Source organism: Rhipicephalus sanguineus, chromosome 4 (genome assembly GCF_013339695.2).
Source record: "Rhipicephalus sanguineus isolate Rsan-2018 chromosome 4, BIME_Rsan_1.4, whole genome shotgun sequence".
Taxonomy (NCBI): Eukaryota; Metazoa; Arthropoda; class Arachnida; order Ixodida; family Ixodidae; genus Rhipicephalus; species Rhipicephalus sanguineus.
In genome coordinates, this window is record NC_051179.1 from 176,607,334 (window position 1) to 176,628,015 (window position 20,682).

Here is a 20,682-nt window from a genome sequence, read left to right on the forward strand (position 1 = left end):
TAACGAAAGTTCGCCAAAACAGCAGAGCGGATGAGCGCTCCGCTCCACCTCTTCGTCATTATTGATTTCCTGTCGTTCGAAAAAATTTTTGGCGGCAAAACAAATTGCGGATCTCTTCTTTCCACTCATCAGACAATAATATATAAAATTTTGAAATGAATTTGAGAGGTCGACCAGCCATCGTTTGTTCGATCTTACGTGGAATCACCCTACAGCTATCACAAAGGTTTGTTTAATCATTGATCATGGACGTTAGTCGTTGGGATGGAGATGTGCCACCAAACGTCCACGTGGGTTAAACGTTACTATAGCTGCCAAACACCAAGAGACATTGTGCAAGCTCTTACATGAATGTACTCTAAATATTCAACTGCTTCTGTAAAGGCACGTTTTACTTTCGTGTTATACTGATTCCTATGACGGAGGGATCAACCATGTTTCTGCTTACACAAATGAAGAATGCAGATAGCAATGGAAATTATACGTAAGAATTACTTGGGCACTTAAGTGCCTTCTAAAACAAAACAAGGCAAGAAAATCCTACAGACGTCGCTCTTAACTATTTATTTGTTTCTTTTTGCTGAATACAACGCATAACTATGTGCTGCACATGACACGAGAACCCTATGTTTATGTTCAGAGCAGCCAATGGAATGTGTCACACAACGTGCGCGTTTCACGCCTCCATATTTACGGCACGAGGGCCTACGGGACGCAGAATACATTGAGCTAGAATGTACTGTGTACTCCCGTTAAGTATTCCCCTGCTTGCGATATGCGCAAAATTCTTCCGTCTGCAGCTGTGACACTCGTTTAAAGCATTAATTGCACCAGAACACTCCCAAATTGTTGTCTCTCCAATGTGTGTGTGTGTTTTTTTCCACTCATAACCGGAAGAACTGGGGTCGCCCAAACAGACTCGATGAGTCATGGCTTGAAAGCCTATAGGGTGTGGGTGGCTGTCACGCAACCGAATCGAATCTAGCATCTATTTAATACTTTTTTCATGATACATCGCCTCAACTGTAGCGCTGACAGTGCACAGCGATATTCTACACTGTTCTTTCAACAGCCTTGGCAGGTGGTCCAGAAGCAGAAATATGTTTATCCTCCTCCCTGTAAAAAGCTGTCGTCTGCCTCTGCTCTGACATCCTGCGAAGAGAATTTCTTCGGCCTGGTGGCCGCTCTGTCTCCATTCCTTACTGTACAGTTTGTCTTCGGATTATAGCAGTACCTATCGATATATGACAGTTGCAATTTAGTTCAGAAAATCTGACTCATTTTTCTTCACAAGCTTTCACAAGTCTAAGTCGTCGCGGATAAGCGCACAAACTGCATTGCGTGGCATCGCCAGGTTTATTCAATAATCTTGGCTGATATTATCCGTGATCATGTCATAGGTGCCCGCACCGTTAAATGTAGAAAATTGGCCAATACAACGTGCATTTTATAACTCAGTTGTTTCTGGGTAGGGCTCCATACTTATCAGCATTCCTTCGTACAAGATGAAAACCGGCCCGAGTATAGAGTACCCACCGCGACCTACATGTGAGGTGTATATATATATAAGCGTCACACGTGTGCTCGCGACTTTGCGGCAGTCAGGATACATCAATTGTAACTCAATCTTCCCTTAACATACGCAAACAGCAAGCCACTTTCTCCCTCTCCGAAGAGACGCTTTACAGCGCCTACACCGCGGATGCGCTTGTTAGCAGCCGTGTAATGGCCGGCTCCACGTTATGCGACAACTCGACCCTTGAATGCAGCATATAGCGTGCCAGGCGTTTTGTTTCAATCGCAGTCAGTCGTGCCATGTCGCACATGGCAATCAACAATTGCTGCGCGCTGTGAACAAATTACGGGTCTAGCACCATTGGGCATATATTCGACGATGACATCACCGTACGCGAATCAAGGTGCTTTGCTACTTTATAATTATTTTTCGCATTTCGGGCCGTCAAGTTGGGGAGTGCGGCCCACACTCGATTACACACGGTATTGAAAAATCGCTTACTCCACCTGACACTGATGAAGAAAAAAAAAAGCGAGTCTACCAGTAGCTTCTGATCCTTATACCCCGACAGCGCAGCCAACAAAATACAGAGGCAGGATTCTTTTCAAGAGATACGGCTGTAATATAGCATAAAGCACGCAGACATGCACGTTCGATCTGGGACGGTTGCGCTTCTTTTCTCGACGTATCTCGGTTGCCCTTGATGCACCCCTGCTCGAAGTAATTCCCCTCCTGCGTCGACAGTTGGTTCAAAATAAGAAAGAGACCGCCTTCCGTTGGAAGCGGAGCAATTTCCGCCAGCAGGCCACTCCGCGAGAAATATGGCGCGGCGGTCACAAACGACATTGCTGCCTGTCGGCAACTTAGCGCGCGTGTTCCGCCCCCCTCTACTCTCCTTGTGGATTTCGTAGTTATTTGAAAAAGCGCCACTTTGCGATTGCAGCAGAGGCCCCGCTCTAGCCAGTCTAATTTACGCAAGCATCTTCGCTGATGATGACTACATTTTCAATGCGCTGGCGCCTAGCAACGAGGTCAGGATGTTTGATAGGACGAGGCAGTAACGCAGCCCGGGGGGGCATACCGGGCCCGTGCCCCCTCACCCGAAATGTTTTCCCCCATGGGATACAGAGCACAAAATCACACTCGACCCCACTTATCTGCCCAGACCCAATGTCGGATCAAGGAGGTGCCCCCCCCCCCCCCCGAAAAAAAATTTCTTCCTACGCCACTGGGACGAGGTCTAACCAAAGAGCACCATGCATGTAATTACGAATTTTCGACGAAAAAGTTCGGCAGATCCCTCGTACCGTGGGAATCGATGTTATGCGAAGCATGCGCGGGATGGTGACTGTGGCGTAATTTTTCACATTGAGCGAAACGTTACGGAATGACGCTAGAAAAATGTGGAAATGGTATATGCACACTCATACATTGAAGAGTCGCATACAGTTGCATAACGGTGCCAACTGCAACGTGGGTGTTATGAACAACAGACGCTGTAAGCTGACATGAAGTGCTCATATTCTTCAATACTGGATAGCGCGAATCCGAGCATGACAAAGAAGGAACACAGATGCACAGGACAGGCGTTACTCGCAACTAAGCTTTATTCAAGAATGTTTCCCTATATATGTACACAGCCGAGTGGCACGCGCAGGCGCACTGCACATACGTTACAGTCACAGTTGCAGTTGTTACATTTGTTATGCTTGCACTTGTCTGTTATGACGGAGAACGCACGCACGTTTCACGAACCCGTGTGTATGTGTGGAAGGGGTTCTTGACAGTTCTTGAACCAGGACATCGTCAACGTGATCAGTGAGCACCAGTAGCTGGACCGTACTTGTTAATCGGATCCGTTCGTGATTGCGGTTACGAGGGGTCTAAGTATAGTGAAATGCGAGGTATAGTACAGCTGGTGGAAGTCTTGGATGCTTCTTACGATGAAATGATCTATGATGCCTTCTGTCCTGGACGTGGCAGCGAGGCCTGTTGATGCCCTGTCCACATCCAAGCCATCTTTCATGCACTTTAAGGACCAGGCGTTGCTGGGTCTTTATAAATCAATGTTGAAGTCACCCGTAATGATGAGACGCCTGGTACTCTCGGCATATTTACTGTAGGAAGCATTGGCGCCAGTTTTTGCGTAATCCATGTTGCGGACTATGTGGACGAGTGGATAGTAGTTGAACGTCTTCCAAGGGTGTTCTGTCTTCAGCTTCCTCACTTTCCTTGCGTCCGCCGCGGTGGTGTAGCGGTTACGGTGCTCGGCTGCTGACCCGAAAGTCGCGGGTTCGATCCCGGCCGCGGCGGTCGGAATTCGATGGAGGCAAGATGCTGGATGCCCGTGTACTGTGCGATCTCGGTACACGCTAGAGAATACCAGATGGTCAAACTTTCCGGAGCCCTTCGCTACGGCGTCTCTCATAATCATGTCGTGGTTTTGGGACATAAAACCCCAACAGTTATTGTTATTCTCACTTTCCTTGCATGTCAGTGTGTGTGTTCGCGGTCACTGTGTTGGTTGAGACTCTGTATCACTTGTGGCACATACCCGCATAAAATGAACTCTGGTATGCGGGTATGTGCCACACGTGACTAAGAGAAAGGGTTTCATGGCGTACGCGACAGGTATTTTGCGTTATTAAATGCGAAGCATTTCTTAGCGAACCTCAGGCACTTTTGGCGTTTCTATCTACGTATATCTATCTATCTATCTATCTATCTAGCCGCCTACGTCTGGGAGCTCTCCTGGTCGTCTCCACAGGTTGTAATATACCAAAATTCGCGCAACAGAGGATCAGTTCATGAAGAACATGATTCACTGGTCATGACATGAATAACGCAAAATACCTGTCGCGTACGTCATGAAACCCTTTCTCTCAGTCACGTGTGGCACATACCCGTATACCAGAGTTTATGTTATGCGGGTATGTGCCACAGGTGATACAAAATCTCAACCAACACAGTAAACGCGCACACACATTGAAACGCAAGGAAAGTGATGATAATAATAATTGTTGGGGCTTTAATTTTGACCATCTAGTATTCTTTAACGTGCACCGAGATCGCACAGTACACGGGCATCTAGCATCCATCGAAATGCGACCGCTGAGGCCGGGATCGAACCCGTGACCTTCGGGTTAGCAGCCGAGCACAGTAACCGCTACACCACCGTGGCGGACACAAGAAAAGTGATGAAGCTGAGGAGATACCACCTCTGGAAGACGCTCAACTAACATGCACTCGTTCACGTGCTCCGCAACGTGGACCACGTCGATTACGCAAAAACCGTGGTCAATGCCTCCTACAATAAATCTGCCGAGAGAACCAGGCCTCTCATCATTACCGGTGACTTGAACATTGATTTATCAAGACCAACAACACCTGGTCCTTATACTGCGTGAAAGGTGCCTTGAATGTGGACAGGCCATCAAAAGACCTCGCTGCCACGTGCAGGACAGGAGGCGTCATGGATCATTTCATCGTAGGCATCCAGGATTTACACCAGCTGTGCTATACCTCGCACTTCACTACACTTAGACCCCTCGTAGCCGCGATCACGAACGGATCCGATTAACAAGTCTGGTCCAGCTGCTGGTGCTGACCGATCACGGTGATGATGACCTTGTTCAAGATATGTCAAGAACCACTTCTACACATACACACGGGTTCGTGAAACGTGCGTGCGTTTTCCGTCATAACGGACAAGTATAAGCATAACAACTGTAACAACTGCAACTGTAACTGTAACGTACGTGCAGTGCGCCTGCGTGTGCCACTCGGCTATGTGTATATCCAGGAGAACTTTCCTGAATGAAGCTTAGTTGCGAGTAACGCCTGTCCTGTGCATTTGTGTTTCTTTGTGCTGTTTGGATTCGCGCTATCCAGTATTGAAGAATATAAGCTTACCGCGTCTGGTGATGGTAACACCTATGTTGCTGTTGGCCTCGTTACGTAACTGTAAACAACTGGTTATATGATACATATGCAACTCTTCAGCACATGAGTGTGTTTATGTCACTCCCACATTTCTCTCGCGTCATTCCGTAACGTTTCGCTCAACATGAAAAATTATGCCACAGTCACCATCCGGCGCATGCTTCGCATAACATCGATACCCACGGTACGTGGGATCTGCCGAATTTTTCATGTCACGACCAGTCAATCGTGTTCGTCATACACTGATCCCCTGCTATGCCAATTTTGGTATATTACAAGTTATGGAGACGACCATGAGAGCGCCCAGACGTAGGCGGCTAGATAGATACGCTCGTAGATACGTAAATAGAAACGGCCAAAGTGCGTGGGGTTCGCTAAGAAATGCTTCGCATTTAAAAAGAAAAATGCCGCAAATGTTAAAGGGGCCCTGCAACACTTTTTCAGCATGGTCAGAAAACGCTGCCGATCGGTAGTCGAGACTCCTGAGAACACGTGAGCCAAACATTATAGCGCAGTACGGGGCCTGGAATTTACAATTAATTCTCAAAGTCAGCTAAAAATCGCTCCCTCTTCTCTGAACAAATGATGCCATAGACTCAAATGACCGCGCCATTTACTTAAATTCACGGCCATTGGCTGACTTCAGCATCGATGGCTCCATGGTTATTGCGCCCGCCGCGGGAGCCCGCGCTCGCGACATCACAGAAGGTTAGCCGCGCGTTCAAGGAAAGAAAAAAACAGTGATCAAGGTCATGACGCGAGTGACGTGACTTCTTTCCCCCGTGCCATCCCTCCCTGCTTAGCTTCCAGCGCGTTCGTCGGGACGAGAGAAGACAGAAAGCGATTACAGCGTGCGACAAATCTCTGTAACTCCGCTTTCCCAAATAACAAACTTTCTGCAAATTACACCTCTTGGGACACGACACGTATAAGCTGACTCGTACATCTATACAGGCGAATTATTTAAGGCGTTCGGAGGCGTACCAGTATTTCTGCTAGGGTTTAGAGATTCAGGGCTAACCTAAAAAGGTGGACCGTCGAAGATATCACGTCGGCACCACTCCGATGGAATAGAACTAGAGCCCTCCTATAATGAATGCCGTACAATGTGGCCCGTACCCCACAATCTATCAGGTTTTATATCATTACCTTATCAAGCGGCGCGACTTTGTCAGGCTAAGTTGGGTGCCCAAACACTTTCTGTCACAAGTTGAATATGCGAGGCTACTTGAGTATTCATAACGGGTCGTCAGCGCGATAGCGGCCCGTATACCACTTTGGATGCGCTAAGCACAAGGAGGGTAATCTCCCACGAGCTCGCGTCTATCGGAAGAGAAAAGTAAGACAAACACGCGTGGTCGCGGGAAATCCGCAGCGGATAACGTAAGAAAAAAATGTCATTCAACGAGCGTGTTATATATATTTTTTCTTGAATTCGACTCGCCGTGCGATCTACATGTTGCCACTTCCACAGTAAACAGATAGCGACAAAGTGAGGTGTTTTGCCAGTTATTCTCCAGACACTGTAAGCCCAGCAAGGTGATATTTTTATCGTTGGTAGTCTATAGAAGTTACGCAAACAGAGAAACTACTTAATGGATGCCGGCATTCGCACTTAATTGTGGTTTCCTTTGAGTTATATTCAAGAACAGACCTTCATTTGATCGCTCAATCCGTGCGCTTCCCATTACAATCCGGCGCTCAGCGAAAGGCAGCTTCCTTTGCATAAATACAAACATAATACAAATATGTGAGCGTGCGTATGTTATCATAAATACTGTAGGCGGAGTTAAGAAGCTCAAGCAAAGTGTTTTTTCGGTTATGCATGACATTCCAGTCACAGAAAAAGGCTTATGCGGATTGAATATGACGTAACGATAATTGTTGGGGTTTTACGTCCCAAAACCACGATACGATTATGAGGAGTGGAGGCCCCCGGAAATTTTGGCCATCTGCTGTTCCCTAACGTGCATCTAAATATACACATATATAGGTACACGGGCCACTATAGCATTTCGCCTTCATCGAAATGCGGCCTCCGCGACGTTCGGGTCAGCAGTCGAGCACCATATACCACTAGACCACCGTAGCGGCTGATTGAATATGACAATTGCACATATGTTATTGTTTAGCTTTTATGAGATTAAAGTTATTCCGATTTGTGAACTATGTCCACCCCGCAGCGGCAATTTGATCATATTCTAAAACAGGGCTCTCAAGCTCATCTCAACTGGCGGGCCGCAGTCACGATTAGTCCCGCATGGGCCGGGACAGTGAAGAAGTTTGAGGGGAGGAAGGGCCTTTACCATATTTAGGCATCCGTCTTTGCGGAACTTATTTTCCTTGAAATTTGGAGGGTGTTTTTCAGTGTTTATTTTTTGCGAGGTAATTCGGAGTTTATTAACACATACAAGCACAAATACTTAAATACTAAACACCTACGCTTATTCGTATTATCACATTAAAGCTTGTTGTTATAGAAGCAAGCATACTTCACGAGGTTGCTGCCGCTGATGGAGTGCGTGCAGAAGCGTAACCAGAATTTTTTTCGGGGGGGGGGGGGGGGGTTAAACCATCCTTTTTGTATGTTCGTGCGTGCGTTTGTATGTGTGCGTGTATATATGCCCATGCAAAATCGAAAAACTTCAAGGGGGGGGGGGTTCAACCCCCCAACCCCCCTCCTGGCTACGCCCCTGTGGAGGTGCGCTCCTTTCGCTTGATGATTCTCAGCTTTGAAAATGCCCTTTGAACGTTGAGAGTGCCCCTTTAAGATCAGAGTTTATCGGATAAATCCGAATTGTCAGAAATGTTACCGGCCAGTGTTTATCGGATTTATCCGAAAACACGGAGCCCTCATATACGGGCAATTCCTGAAGGAGATGTGGCGTCAGGATTCGAGAAACATATCGGTACTGATGTCCAGAATGACTCAAATGTGGACGCCGATTCTAAAGATTTTGTTCCACGGTTATGTTTCAACACCCGTATGGGGTGCCTCACGATAAAGAAAAAAACTTTTCCTGTCTCTATATCTTACCCGATTAATAGGCGAGTAAATAACGGCAGTCCGTACAGCAAAGTCACAAACATTTTATTCCTTGTGAAGCCGCGTTTTTAAGACCACTGTTATAAAATGGGCAAGTGACAGCTTAGATACGTAAGATACAAGCTTTTCTTTTTTTGCAGAAAACCACAGTGTCACGTAGTTTTGATCGCTATCTATAACGGATATCTCATTTTACTTTGAACGAATTTGTTTCGCTCGTTCGATCTCGTTTGTTTCGGAAAAAAGATTCAACGCCGACAGACTCGGAACAACGTGCCTTAGCATGCACGATCTCGCTGCGGCCGCGTCCCGCTCTGAGTGTCCCTTGTGTTTTGACGCGATCCGTCAATCGTGTCGACATCGTTGCCAAGAAGAGCCCCACGCCTCGAGCGAGATGAATGGGTTCTCTTCCGGCGTCTGTGTACAGCACGTTATATACGTATGCAGACAAGTTGCGCGCTTGCGCAACACACTGTGTCCCTCTAGTGAGTTGCAAGTTCGCTGCCGTGTCTCGGCTCGGCGATTTTATGCCAAAGCAGTTGCTGATTAATTAAGCTATTTATTCACATATTTATTTACTTACTCAGGGGTTTCATTTTACATAGGGGAGGCTAGAGACAACAAATGAGCGCATTAAATAAAAAATAAACAAGAATAACGTAAATACAAGTAGGCCGACAAAGGAAACGATATGTTGGTGGCGTAATTATACAAAGGAAATGCCAGTCACCTCTTAGAGTGAAGGAATATCGAAGCTGATATCTAGGGTGTGTAGTAGTTAGAGCACGAAATAGTTTAGAAGAAATAACGATTGCAGCGTGTAATAACAAAGCAACAGAAGTAGAGGAACATGGGCAAGGGAGGAGAGAGAGACAACAATTACTTTTTTAAAAAAGGCGTCCTAACCGCTGGGCTATCTTTTTCTTTTCTTTCTCTTTTTTTTTTTTTTTTTTTTTTTCAAGGAGAGGAGCTGGCTTTTACGTATCTCTGTTTCGCAGGGTGAGCAAGGCATGTTGTGGACTGTGGGAGGTCGTTTCAGTCGTGGCTAGTGCGCGGAATGAATGAACGTACGTAACGGAACGGCAACGCGGAACACGCACTTGTACAGCGGAGCCCTTAGCTTTTCGTGATGCCGCGCATAGCAAACAGAAAACTGCCGTCATCATGAACAAGCACGCGCTCTCCTGGTCCTCTTCTTCACCTTCTGCTTCGCTCCCATAACACATGCGCCGATTTGTCCGGCGTCGGATGCAATAACTCTGATGTGCGAGAGAACGAGTACAGAGAGAGAGAGAGAGAAAAGAATAGAAAGAAAGGAATAGAAAGAAACAGAAAGGGAGAAAGAAAGAGAAGAAATACCGAAAGAGATAGAAAAGACAGAGAAAGAAATAGGCAGAGAGAGAGGAAGGGAAGAAATAAATAGATAGAGAAAGACAGAAACAGAAATACACACAAAAAAGAGATAGAGAAGAAAGAGAAAAAGAAAGAAACAAAAATAAAAATAAAGAGGAACAAGGAAGGGCCCGCACCTCCTTCAGGCTTGCCACCACTAGGGCAAGGCTGCATTAATGCGTTTTTTAACACCAATTGAAAAAAAAAAATGAAAGCGGTGTTGTTATCAGGCGAGAACGGTAAACGAAGCGGTGGCTGTAAAGCCTGTGTGTGAGACTAAGGCAAAAGTTTCTGCCGAATGGCGAGTGAAGGAACTTTTAGGTTATGCTTCATTCCAGTGACATACAGCTTTGCGTCGGTAATTACGTGAGATCAAACGTGCGGCGCGGTTTTGGACGGCCTCTGGTTCACTGACTAGGGTGACATCTCCAGGATCCCATATGGATAATGCGTAATATAATTGAGGCGTGACGTTAGCTGTATAGCTTTTTTCATGGGCACTGTGAACAAATAGAAGTTGCTGCATAAGTACTCTAGCGTGCGGTTAGCTTTGGACGTAACGCACTTGATGCAATGCTTCCATGAAAGGTTACTACAAACGTTAACACCAAGATGTTCGTAAAGATAGATTTACCAGCGCAAGAAGACGAAACACTTGAAGAACACTTCTTAAGCTGATTGGCATTTCCTTTATTCCTTCTTAAGTGTTTCGTCTTCTTGCGCTGGTAAATCTATCTTAATCATGAACCAACTCGCCCAAGTAGCAGTTTTAACATGTTTGTAAAAGGAAACGGGTTCAATGGTAGTTCCATTAAACGTATAGCTAGAGCTTGGTAATTAAGGAGCTGCGAGCAACGCGCATGGCCTTGCAATTTGAAATGTTTAACTGCCTTTTTCATGTGTTTCCATGAAAGTAATGTCGTCAGGGTTAGTTATTCTGTGGCATACGTTTTGTTTATTCTGCGCAAACGTAGTACGTTTTGAAGGCTCAATTGATGTTCCGGTTTTAGCTAGCAGGTGCTAACACGTGCGTCATACGAGTAAATCGCAAAATGTTGAGCGGCACCACCTTCAGGTTTGTTTTGCCTTCAGAGGGCTTGCCGTTTGTACTTGAAAGTTGCAAGGCGCCTAAGTAACTGAAACTTCTTTTGCATCGCAACCGCGGTTCGCGTTGATGAGCTTTGTACTTTCCTGAAGCGTGGATGGGCGGAAGCAGCTTTCCGGGTCCTTGATTTTCAGGAAACCCTGCCTCGACACAAACGAAAGTAAAGCTGCTGTGGGGGCTATTGTTGGTGCGAATACATGGCTTGTTCGAAATGGAACTGGACGACTTGACCAAGTCGTCCAGTTCCTGGCAGCGCGAATGTATACAAACGAAAGAGTCTATGATGAAACTGGCACGATGACTCCGTCCTGTCTTCGGGCAAGTTGCGCTTGTTTGGCAGAGGGGGTCAGCTAAGAACAGGGGAGCGCGAAGTCTGCCCCATCATAATCATCATCATCTTACCGCTGCATCTTACCGGTACTTACCTACGGAGCAGAAACCTGGAGACTTACAAAGAGGGTTCAACTTAAATTGAGGACGACGCAGCGAGCGATGGAAAGGAAAATGATAGGTGTAACCTTAAGAGACAGGAAGAGAGCAGAGTGGGTCAGGGAACAAGCGGGGGTTAAGGACATCATAGTTGAAATCAAGAAGAAGAAATGGATATGGGCCGGGCACGTAGCACGTCGGCAGGATAACCGGTGGTCATTAAGGGTAACTGACTGGATTCCAAGAGATGGCAAACGCGTGAGGGGGAGACAGAAAATTAGGTGGGTAGATGAGATTAAGAAGTTTGCAGGTATTACGTGGCAGCAGAAAGCACAGGACCGGGTTGATTGGCGGAACATGGGAGAGGCCTTTGCCCTGCAGTGGGCGTAGACAGGCTGATGATGATGATGATGATGATGATGTTGCTGTTGGCATCGTTACACAACTACAAACAACTGTCTATATCAGGGTCGTAGCCGGGGGGGGGGGGGGGATTTGAACGCCCCCTCCCCCCTTGAAATTTCTCAAATTTGCTTGCGTATATATACATGCACACACGAACATACATAAAGTATGGTTAAACCCCCCCGCTCCCGAAAAAAAATTGCTGGCTAGGCCCCTGGTTTATATAACACATATGCGACTCTTGAACATATGTTTGTGCGTATACCATTTGCGCCCATATCTTTAGTGTCATTTCGTAACATTTCGCTCAATGTAAGAAATTATGCCGCACACATTTGCCGAATTTTGTTTTACCAAGCGTCTTCTCGCGGCAAGAGTTGTGCTCATGGTATAGCGAAACAGTAAAACAGTAAACTATTCATGCGAGAAAGTAATCTTTGCACTTGGTGTCCGTTTAAGCAAGAGGTCTGAATGCCTTGGCGAATTCTGTTGGCGATCACACCCACCGAACATTAGTTGGTAACAGCAAACATTTGAAACAGCGTAAAAAGCACTTGATTCGAGAGCGAACTCTAGGGGCCGGGCTCTCTGTGAGAAGTTCCAGCAAAGTTGTTATTAAGCTTCTTCTGTCAAACGAACAAGGCGCATTGGAGGACGGGATGCAAGTGCGACGCACTTTCACGAAAAGACTGAACCGTGCAGTGCCACACGATCGTGGTTTTTCGGCGCGTCGTGGTTTCGCCGAGAGACACCTGTCATTAATGGCAACAACGGCACAGGCTGAATAATGCGCAGACTTACAGGTCGGTGTTCCACTGTCCGGCGACGGTGTCGAAGTATCCCCACGAGGCAGCCGTCTGCGTCGACATGACGGGCCTATCGAGACCACACAGCATCGCCACAACCAAGTCTTGCACGGCGCCCGCGCGGTCGAAGCGCTCGAGCTCGCGCGCGCGATGCTTGAGCAGCCAGAAGAGCGTGGCGCATCCGTGGCCCGAACTGAGCCGCAGGTGCGACCGGGGCCTGGGCAGGGAGTCCAGGAAGGCGGCCGAGCAACGGCCGTCCTGCCATGTGTACAGCGCGCTCACCACGTCCACGTCGAAGCGTCCGAACGCGTTGCGCTTCCAGCCGCTGTCGTGCTTCCAGAGGACGACGCCGTGCATCTGTCCCGAGACGGCGACGCGCGTCACGCGAGCCAACTGTTCCTTGGGCAGCTGCGACAGGCAGAACTGCAGCGCGGTGCAGATCTTGTGCGCGTCCTGCTCGCTGCCCAGAGAACCCAGGTCGCTGGCGAGGGTCGCCTTCGTCTCCCGCGACAACGAGGACACCGCGGAGCCGCCTTCTTCGGCCGACACGAGGCACGCCTTGACCGTGGTCGTGCCCAGGTCCACTCCCAGGACCAGACCTTTCGAAGGGACCGCGCGCTCTGGCGTCGACGAAGTCATGATGTTGGTGTAGTCTCAACGAAGATCGCGTCGTCAAGGCGCTGCACCGACGGCCTCACCGTTGGCTTCGCGGCTCCCAAAACGCCTAGATGCACGCGCGCGCGCACGCCACGGTACGCGAAGCACACCTCCGCGATCGCACACGCCGCGACGGCTGAGCACACCGGCGGCGTCTGCCAGCTGAGCGAACTGAGCGAATGGCAGTTTGTCTCGTTATCGCCGCCGCCCTTCCACTTTCGGTTTCGCGCTCTCTCTCGGTGGGCGAGAGGGCGTGTCTATTACTCCGGGCCTCAAAAAACATGCAATCAGACTAGTTCATGCGAGTTGTGAAACTCCCCATAGGCCCCTGTATCCGAACACGCGATTGGTTGAAATCGCCTAGTTTGCTGATTGTCGCGTCATCTGTTGACAAAAAAATAAACTAATAAGCGCTCGCGACGACGTTAGTGTTGTTTGTGGCAAATGGTTGTGGCGTTTAGCAGCTTGCGGAGTTAAAATTATGTCATGTGTTAGACACCTGGCGGAGACCAATAAAAAAGTTGCTCTCAAGTGTAAGTGGCTGTACTGTATTAATTTAAAAACTTCAACTCTTCAATCATACGAGTTACGAAACTGCGTTCCGAAACCCAAACATGCCTATGTACGCTTTTGCGGTAAAGGGACTTTGCGGGGGGCCTGCAGATTGTCTGGCCATCTGGGAGCAACGTTACAAAACCCTAAAGCGCCGCGAAGCCAGCGAAGCCGCCTTTTTATTTTAACTATGAAGATGACTAAAGTTGGCGCTTGCAGTACACCATGCAGTACACCAAAGCGTGGCCTTTGATATTTACAACACTTAACTCAGGAAAATGGGGGATGACTACTGCTTCTACGTCGGAGGAAGTATTTTTCAATTTATAACAAAATCCCGTAGAGTTTCATGCAAAACCCTTATTGAGAATTAACCGAGCTGCAGAAGCACACAATGCAAGCGCTAGCCCTTCAAGATAGAAGAATCGTAGGAGAATTGAAAGCTGGGCCAATTGGTGACAGTTCGTGAACATACTTCGGGAACAACAAATCATTTGCGTAAGCAATCTGCAAATAATTTGTTTTCAACAATGCTAGCGCTTTCGATTGTGGCGCTACAATTTTTGAAGCGGCAGGCAGAGTGTTAATCGTGATAAACGCTAGCATGCCTCACTAGATATTTTAGAAAACAGCCGGTGCGTTTCTGTTCCGCGATTGGTTCTTTCTGGGGGCTCGTCTTTTGGCCGATCAACACGATCAGCACAATCAAGCGGGGGACAGACGGTCCGATTTTCCATGCGATCCGACGGCCGACGCCGCGGTGGGGGAGAGGGAATGGTGGCTGTACGATGCTATGAAAGGTCACCATTCCGGTTTCCCCTCCGCCGTGTCGGACGTCGAATCGCATGAAAAATCGTACCGTCTGTCTCGCCCTTCAGCAGATCACGTCGCAGCAGCCGCAGCGGCAATACGCCAGAACGCTCGCGTGAGTTGTGTGTGTGCGTGGTGTTCGGCGCGCCGGTCGGAGAGTCTCGAAACGGTACGTGTCTTCACGCTGCGAAACTTCATTCACTGGTTACGTCGGCAAGGCTCTCTCTTTTTTCGCGTATTGACTGGAGTCGTCGTCGTCATGTGTTTGCAGGTGGTTGTCGAAGAGGCATCGCATCGAAGGGCGAAGGATGGACAAGAACGGGGCCAAGTTTCGCAGCCCGTTCGGAAGGCCGCACATGGCCACTAGCGGCGCCGCTTTGGCAGCATCGTCATTCCTGCCGTCGCAGAAGACTACCAAAGGAATTGTCGCCGGTGGGTTCGCAGAAAACGAATTCGCGTCATCTCTGGCACGACCACATATCGAGCGGTAGTTGCGTTTTTCCTAGTGTTTTCCGCATGGGTCGCGGTGACGTCTAGCATCGTGTGTTTTGAATTGCCTCATATTTACAAGTTATGCAGCGGGCACTGGTTTGCCTTTGCAGTAATTCTTGCCGGAATATGGCATGACAACTTCATTCACTAGTTCATTCACTAGACAACTTCTTGCATATCGGGTGATGCACTTCTCCATCCAGCCATGCGCCCGGCCACTTTAGACGAGCGAAATTGAAGATTATCGCGTACTGCCGCCGTCTGGAAGCGCGCTTGTTTTCCCGCCGTGTATTTATCTCGAGTTATTCCCCCCGTTTTTATCTCGAGCCCATCCATCCGCACCACCGGCCGTGCTAATCTTGCTCGGTCGCGCGACGTGCCGATAGCGCGCGCTGACTTGCGTAAATTTCCGAGGGTACTTTCGAACGCCAAAGCCATCGCTCGAACATCGAGAATGTGCAGGTGCGAAATCGCAGGGAAAACATTTGCTCACGATGTGCTCAGTACTTCAGTCGAGCCGACCATTACAGCGACATATCAGCCGACAATTACAGCGATTAAGCAGCCGTTACGTAAGAAGGACCGTCATTCGGCACAACAGCGGCCTTCGAGCAGTATTCCGACCTTCGGAAATATGCCTGCGCGATCCTTGAAATAGCGTTTCTCGGAGTGGATTTCCTTGTGAGTTTCACGTCACGCCGGGTGCTTTTTCCTTTTATTTTCGTTCACCGTAGTGTCGTCGCCCGTATTACCACTGGACCTTGTGTTGTGTAGCCGTGTCGCGTTACACCGCGCGTGCCTTGTTTCTTCGATTGCGACAAGCGATATGACGAGATCCCGCGTTGATCCCGCGTTTCCGCCTGCGCCCCCGTCGCGGTGCCTTGTAGTGCGTCTCGTGACGTCACACGCTTTGACGTAAGTATCAACCCACCTTCGCGTACGCGCGTCAGCACGAAGCGAAATTCATCCGCTGACCGCTTGGATCAGCAGGGCGGCAGGAAATGCCAGAGAGCTCGTTTAAAGCGTGCAACTGCCGAAAACGAACAAACAAAAAAATCCCCTGTGCGAACGGGAAACCTGACCCGCAGCATAAGTGTACTCTGCACCTGCGGCTGGCTGTATCGTTCCTTTTCATTTTTCATCAGGGTGTGTGCATCAGAGCATGGCCAAACTCCCAGTAATGGCAAATAACCACCACGAACACATGTATACCTGGTTTTCTAAGAAGTGCACGCTGCTGTGTGATTTAGAGGTGCTATTTTTTGGGCAAGTTGTTTGTTTATGTCGAGAAATTTACAGCACAGTACTCCGTGATGATGTACTGTAAAAAAACAAGTTTAAGGTAGATGGACCAAAACAATATGGTTCCTTTCTTGGGTTTTACACATATACAGCCCACTTTCAAGAAATGAATGGCCATACTTGTATGTAGAAGACAACAGCAAATTAAATGAGGTTGAGAGCTGGGCTAGTTGGTGACTGATAGTTATACCGTACGGTGAAGTAGCACACTTAGGACGGGCACAAAGGAGACAAGAAGAAGCGAGTGTCGTGTTCTTCTCATCTTCTTTGTGCCCGTCCAAGGTGCGCTACTTCACCGTACGGTATAATGAACAGCAAATGAAGTGCATATGTTTCACAGAGGGAGTAACCATGCTTGAGCAAAAGAATGCTGCTATATGACAATGTTAATTGCTTCCACCCTGCTGTGTCATGTTTGGACATTCCCTAGAAGTATTTGTTACTCAATGCAGTGATTCCACTCCTGCGCCAACTGCGCCAAAGTGCGCCAAATTGTGTTTACTGCGCCATCCTGATAATATCGACGAAAATTGCGCCAAACTGCGCCAAAGTCTCAGGTTTGGGGGCGTCTATCACCGGCAATCGCACCCCCGGCGCGTCAGAACATGTGCAGCTTGATCTTGGAGCTGCCAAAGTCGCAACCATGGACCAAGAATTATTCCGCTGAATAAATAGCGCTCGCGCGTGCGTCCCGAGTAAGCCACAATGTCATGCACGGTGCCGACGCAGCTTCTGTTCTGCAAGTCGGCTCGACAGCAAAACGCGCTCTCTGCAGAGGCTCGTGACGTCTAGGTCTATCGGTAGCGAGAAAGTGCGGACGTCGTCTGTTCTAGAAATGCTGCTGATAGCTCATTTCAAGCGTCGCACGGCACGTAAGGAAAGCAATGTTCAATAATAACTACATGCGTGCCGCTAAAATGTCTGTCGCTTCTGTTTCTGGACATCACGGAATGAAATCTGGGATCGCTAGCATTAGATATATGGAACAATATCGAATTTTCCTTGCTTCGCGTTTATGGCAAAGCACGCGAACGGTGGGAACGCGTTGACACTTTTCCTCAGATATACTTTATCCGTGGATCTTCACCCAGAAGAGCTTTTTCGTAATTCCTTCCACCAGCACATTCGAGTTTGTAATCACTCTGCGGTAAATACCCCCTAAAATGTGGCCTTTCGAGCTCACGTGCTTTGGTTCCAATTCGAATTTTTTGCTTGCTGTTTTAAAAATCTCATCTCATTAATAAAAACATATCTCCTGGTCGGAGCAGCTGCAAATGCGCAGCTGTCAGTAGCAGGCCCGTCGCTGACGGCCCACAGTGAAGCGGCTACGCCATGTTACACGTCCGCCCCTCGCTTTCGAGGGTCAATAGCTGACGATTAAAAAAAGCTCACAGTTTCGCTTAAGGGCGAAGCAATGAATGCGATACCAACAAATTGTATTGTTAAACGGAGTAAGGCTAGCAGCTAACTCTTTTGAATCAGATCTCTCGTAACTCAACAAAACGCTGGTTTAAAGGATTATGGCCGCTCCAGGAACCGAAGCGTTCTCGTGCTCGAGTTCTCTAACCGCGAAGTAAGCGTTGAGAGCACAGCAAGTTTATGAGCCGTCTCCTGATGCCACGAGATAGCGTGCGCGCAAGCGACTGCGCCCTTCGAACGATGCGGTCCACTCCCCCTCCGCTCCCCTGGCGTCCCTTCATGCTCCTTACGAAAGACGGGCGGGGCGTTTCCTCTGTTTGATGAGCAAGCGACGGCAGGCCCGCACGCGAGAAAATGTTATCTCATGCGCTCTCCGTGCGACGGAGACAGACGGCCGGCCAGTTTAATCTCCTCTTCAGCTGCGTTCGTCGCCAGCGCTCGCGAAATTTTACCCGTGGCTAGAATGCGCGTGGTGATGTTATTAGTTTGGACTTTATACGGAAGGTTACGGCGACGGAAAAAATCCGCCGAGAGTGTCCATATAATTGCTATCACGACAAAAACTTTAAAAAAATATGAGGAGCCATTTAACTCTGTGAAATGGATGATAAGCGAAGCTGTTTCGCGCATGGCACAGAGGTGACATGGTGGAGGACAGTTTCGTATGTAAGGCCAGGTTGTTAACGGCCAGGCTGTTAACGTTCAATACGCAATATTAATGCGAAAGCCTTAGATGCTTTATCAAACCCGAAAATTGACCGTCGGCGGCGTCAGTCGATTGATGGCAAAAATAATCATCATGTGATGGCGTCATCATCAGGTCATAGATCGTCAAAACTTGTGACGTCGTCATGGCGTCATATATCGTGATGCCACGTGATGACGTCATCACATGACATCGTCGCTTTACACTGCTTCCGTGATCGGTGCGCCGATCATGGAGCTAGCGCGAAACAAGGTGAGGTGCAGAAAGCTTGCAGAGAGGGAGGGGAGGATGTACCCATCGATCGAGAAGAAAAAGAACCTGGCTTTCGCCTTGGAGTTTTCTTAGGGGAATGCATCAGCGACACTGTGATTCTTTGGCATTGAGGCACTGCTGTACATAACGGCGTTTGTCTACCACGTCTGCTGATAACCACATGGATGTATTTAGATTGTTATTTCATGAAGTGCAATTTTATTGATCCGGTATTCTGTTTATTTGCTAGTGTCGAAAATAAGCGCCGAAGAGGTTAATCCAGAACACTCAACTGAAAGAGCCCTTATTTTTTCATTAGCGAGTGAAGTATGGAGTTCTCCTGAGATGATTTTTTCGATTTGAATCGAAATATTTCTACCTTCAAAGAGCCCCATAATAATATTCAGGTGCTTGAATGTTAATGCAATATGCTTCTGTAGTGCACTCCAGGATGTAAAATTTGCTGCTCCACAGTGCTCCCAGATGCGAAATTATCTGCTCCAAAGTGCTCCAAGATGAAAATTTTTGCTGCTCCAAAGTGCTCCAAAATGGAAATTTTGCTGCTCCAAAAATTGCTCCAAATCAGAAGTCCTCGGTAGCATCACTGTCAATGCAGTAGATTATGTTCCCATTGCAAAATACTCCAGGTGTATTCAAATTGAAGTGCCGATTACCAATTTTCTTCATGCACATCAAAATACAGCTATCCACAAAATGATGGAGACTAGCAAGAGATGTTACTGGAGTCAACATTCTGACAAGGGGACTCCTTTTTGTGCCTCTTCAGAATGATAGCTGCTTCAACAGTACTTCTGGATCACATGAATCGCAGTTGATCAAGTGGAGAAAACAGACATTTAATGCAACTGTGTGGCTCGAAACTTTAGTCACATCAATTGTGTACAACCTAGCTTCTGCATTTTGTGTTGCGAAATTGGCCCTACCTCTTTTGCGGCTGGGTAATGTCTTGATGCATGAAGATCAGCTTGCAGACGCACTGTAGTTGTTGGCACTACGAATGTCCCCGTGAAGTGATGTTGATGAACACAGCTATTGGATTTGACTCAAGAGTGAGCACTTAATGTTGTGCTTATCTTTACTCTTGCATGTGCATATAGGGCCTGAATTTCTGTAAATAAAGGGCGAGCCGTAGGCAGAGCAGCTGCATAGGCAATCATACCAACAACCACTGATCTATTTCTGATAATGTGCAGCTTGAGGAGCATGACACACATCTCAGTGGATGAGCGCACTAGGCTATCATCACGGAAGAGGTACAGCTGGCCCAAATGCATGCTCCACAATGTCATAGTGCACGATTGTTCTCCTCTGCACCAAAAGTTCATAAAGTGTTAAAGTAATGGTTGTAGGACATTTAAATGTGCGTGGAATGTGCATGGAATGTGCAAAAAAAATTATGTACTGGACACGTTTGTATACGTGGTAGAGAAGCGCAGGCTGTCAGAATTTCTTATGAGCTCCTACTGCACAATCTTTCGCAGCCCGTTAGTTGATACGGCATGTTAAATTTATTTAAGGTACCATTTTAAGTTAAGCCTGAACATGCGCACACTCTTGCGAATGCAGGTGGCATCACAGGTGGCATAGAAATCTGCATCACTTTCCCCACCGAGTACGTGAAGACACAGCTGCAACTGGACGAACGGTCGGCAAAGCCTCGGTACAATGGCATTGCGGATGTTGTGCGCCAGACGGTGCGATCACACGGCGTCACGGGGCTCTACCGGGGCCTTAGCGTGCTCGTCTACGGATCCGTACCAAAGTCGGCAGTCAGGTGAGCATGAGCGCAAACAGTCCACTGATATCTTCTCTGCCAAAACACATTAGCAT

General features: G+C 47.9%; 2 protein-coding genes across 2 annotated transcripts in view; one reads left to right on the forward strand and one right to left on the reverse strand.

Annotated features, from left to right (window-relative positions):
• LOC119390914 (sedoheptulokinase) overlaps window positions 1–13,467 on the reverse strand; it is a 189,643-nt gene extending 176,176 nt beyond the window's left edge. The window contains exon 1 of the mRNA XM_037658621.2: window positions 12,637–13,467. Coding sequence (XP_037514549.1) covers window positions 12,637–13,280 — 644 coding nt within the window. The 5' untranslated portion in view covers window positions 13,281–13,467. The remainder of the gene's footprint in view (window positions 1–12,636) is intronic.
• A 1,263-nt stretch (window positions 13,468–14,730) lies between these two features.
• LOC119390916 (putative tricarboxylate transport protein, mitochondrial) overlaps window positions 14,731–20,682 on the forward strand; it is a 31,173-nt gene continuing 25,221 nt past the window's right edge. Inside the window, exons 1-3 of the mRNA XM_037658623.2 lie at window positions 14,731–14,829; window positions 14,932–15,092; window positions 20,419–20,626. Coding sequence (XP_037514551.1) covers window positions 14,969–15,092; window positions 20,419–20,626 — 332 coding nt within the window. The 5' untranslated portion in view covers window positions 14,731–14,829; window positions 14,932–14,968. The remainder of the gene's footprint in view (window positions 14,830–14,931; window positions 15,093–20,418; window positions 20,627–20,682) is intronic.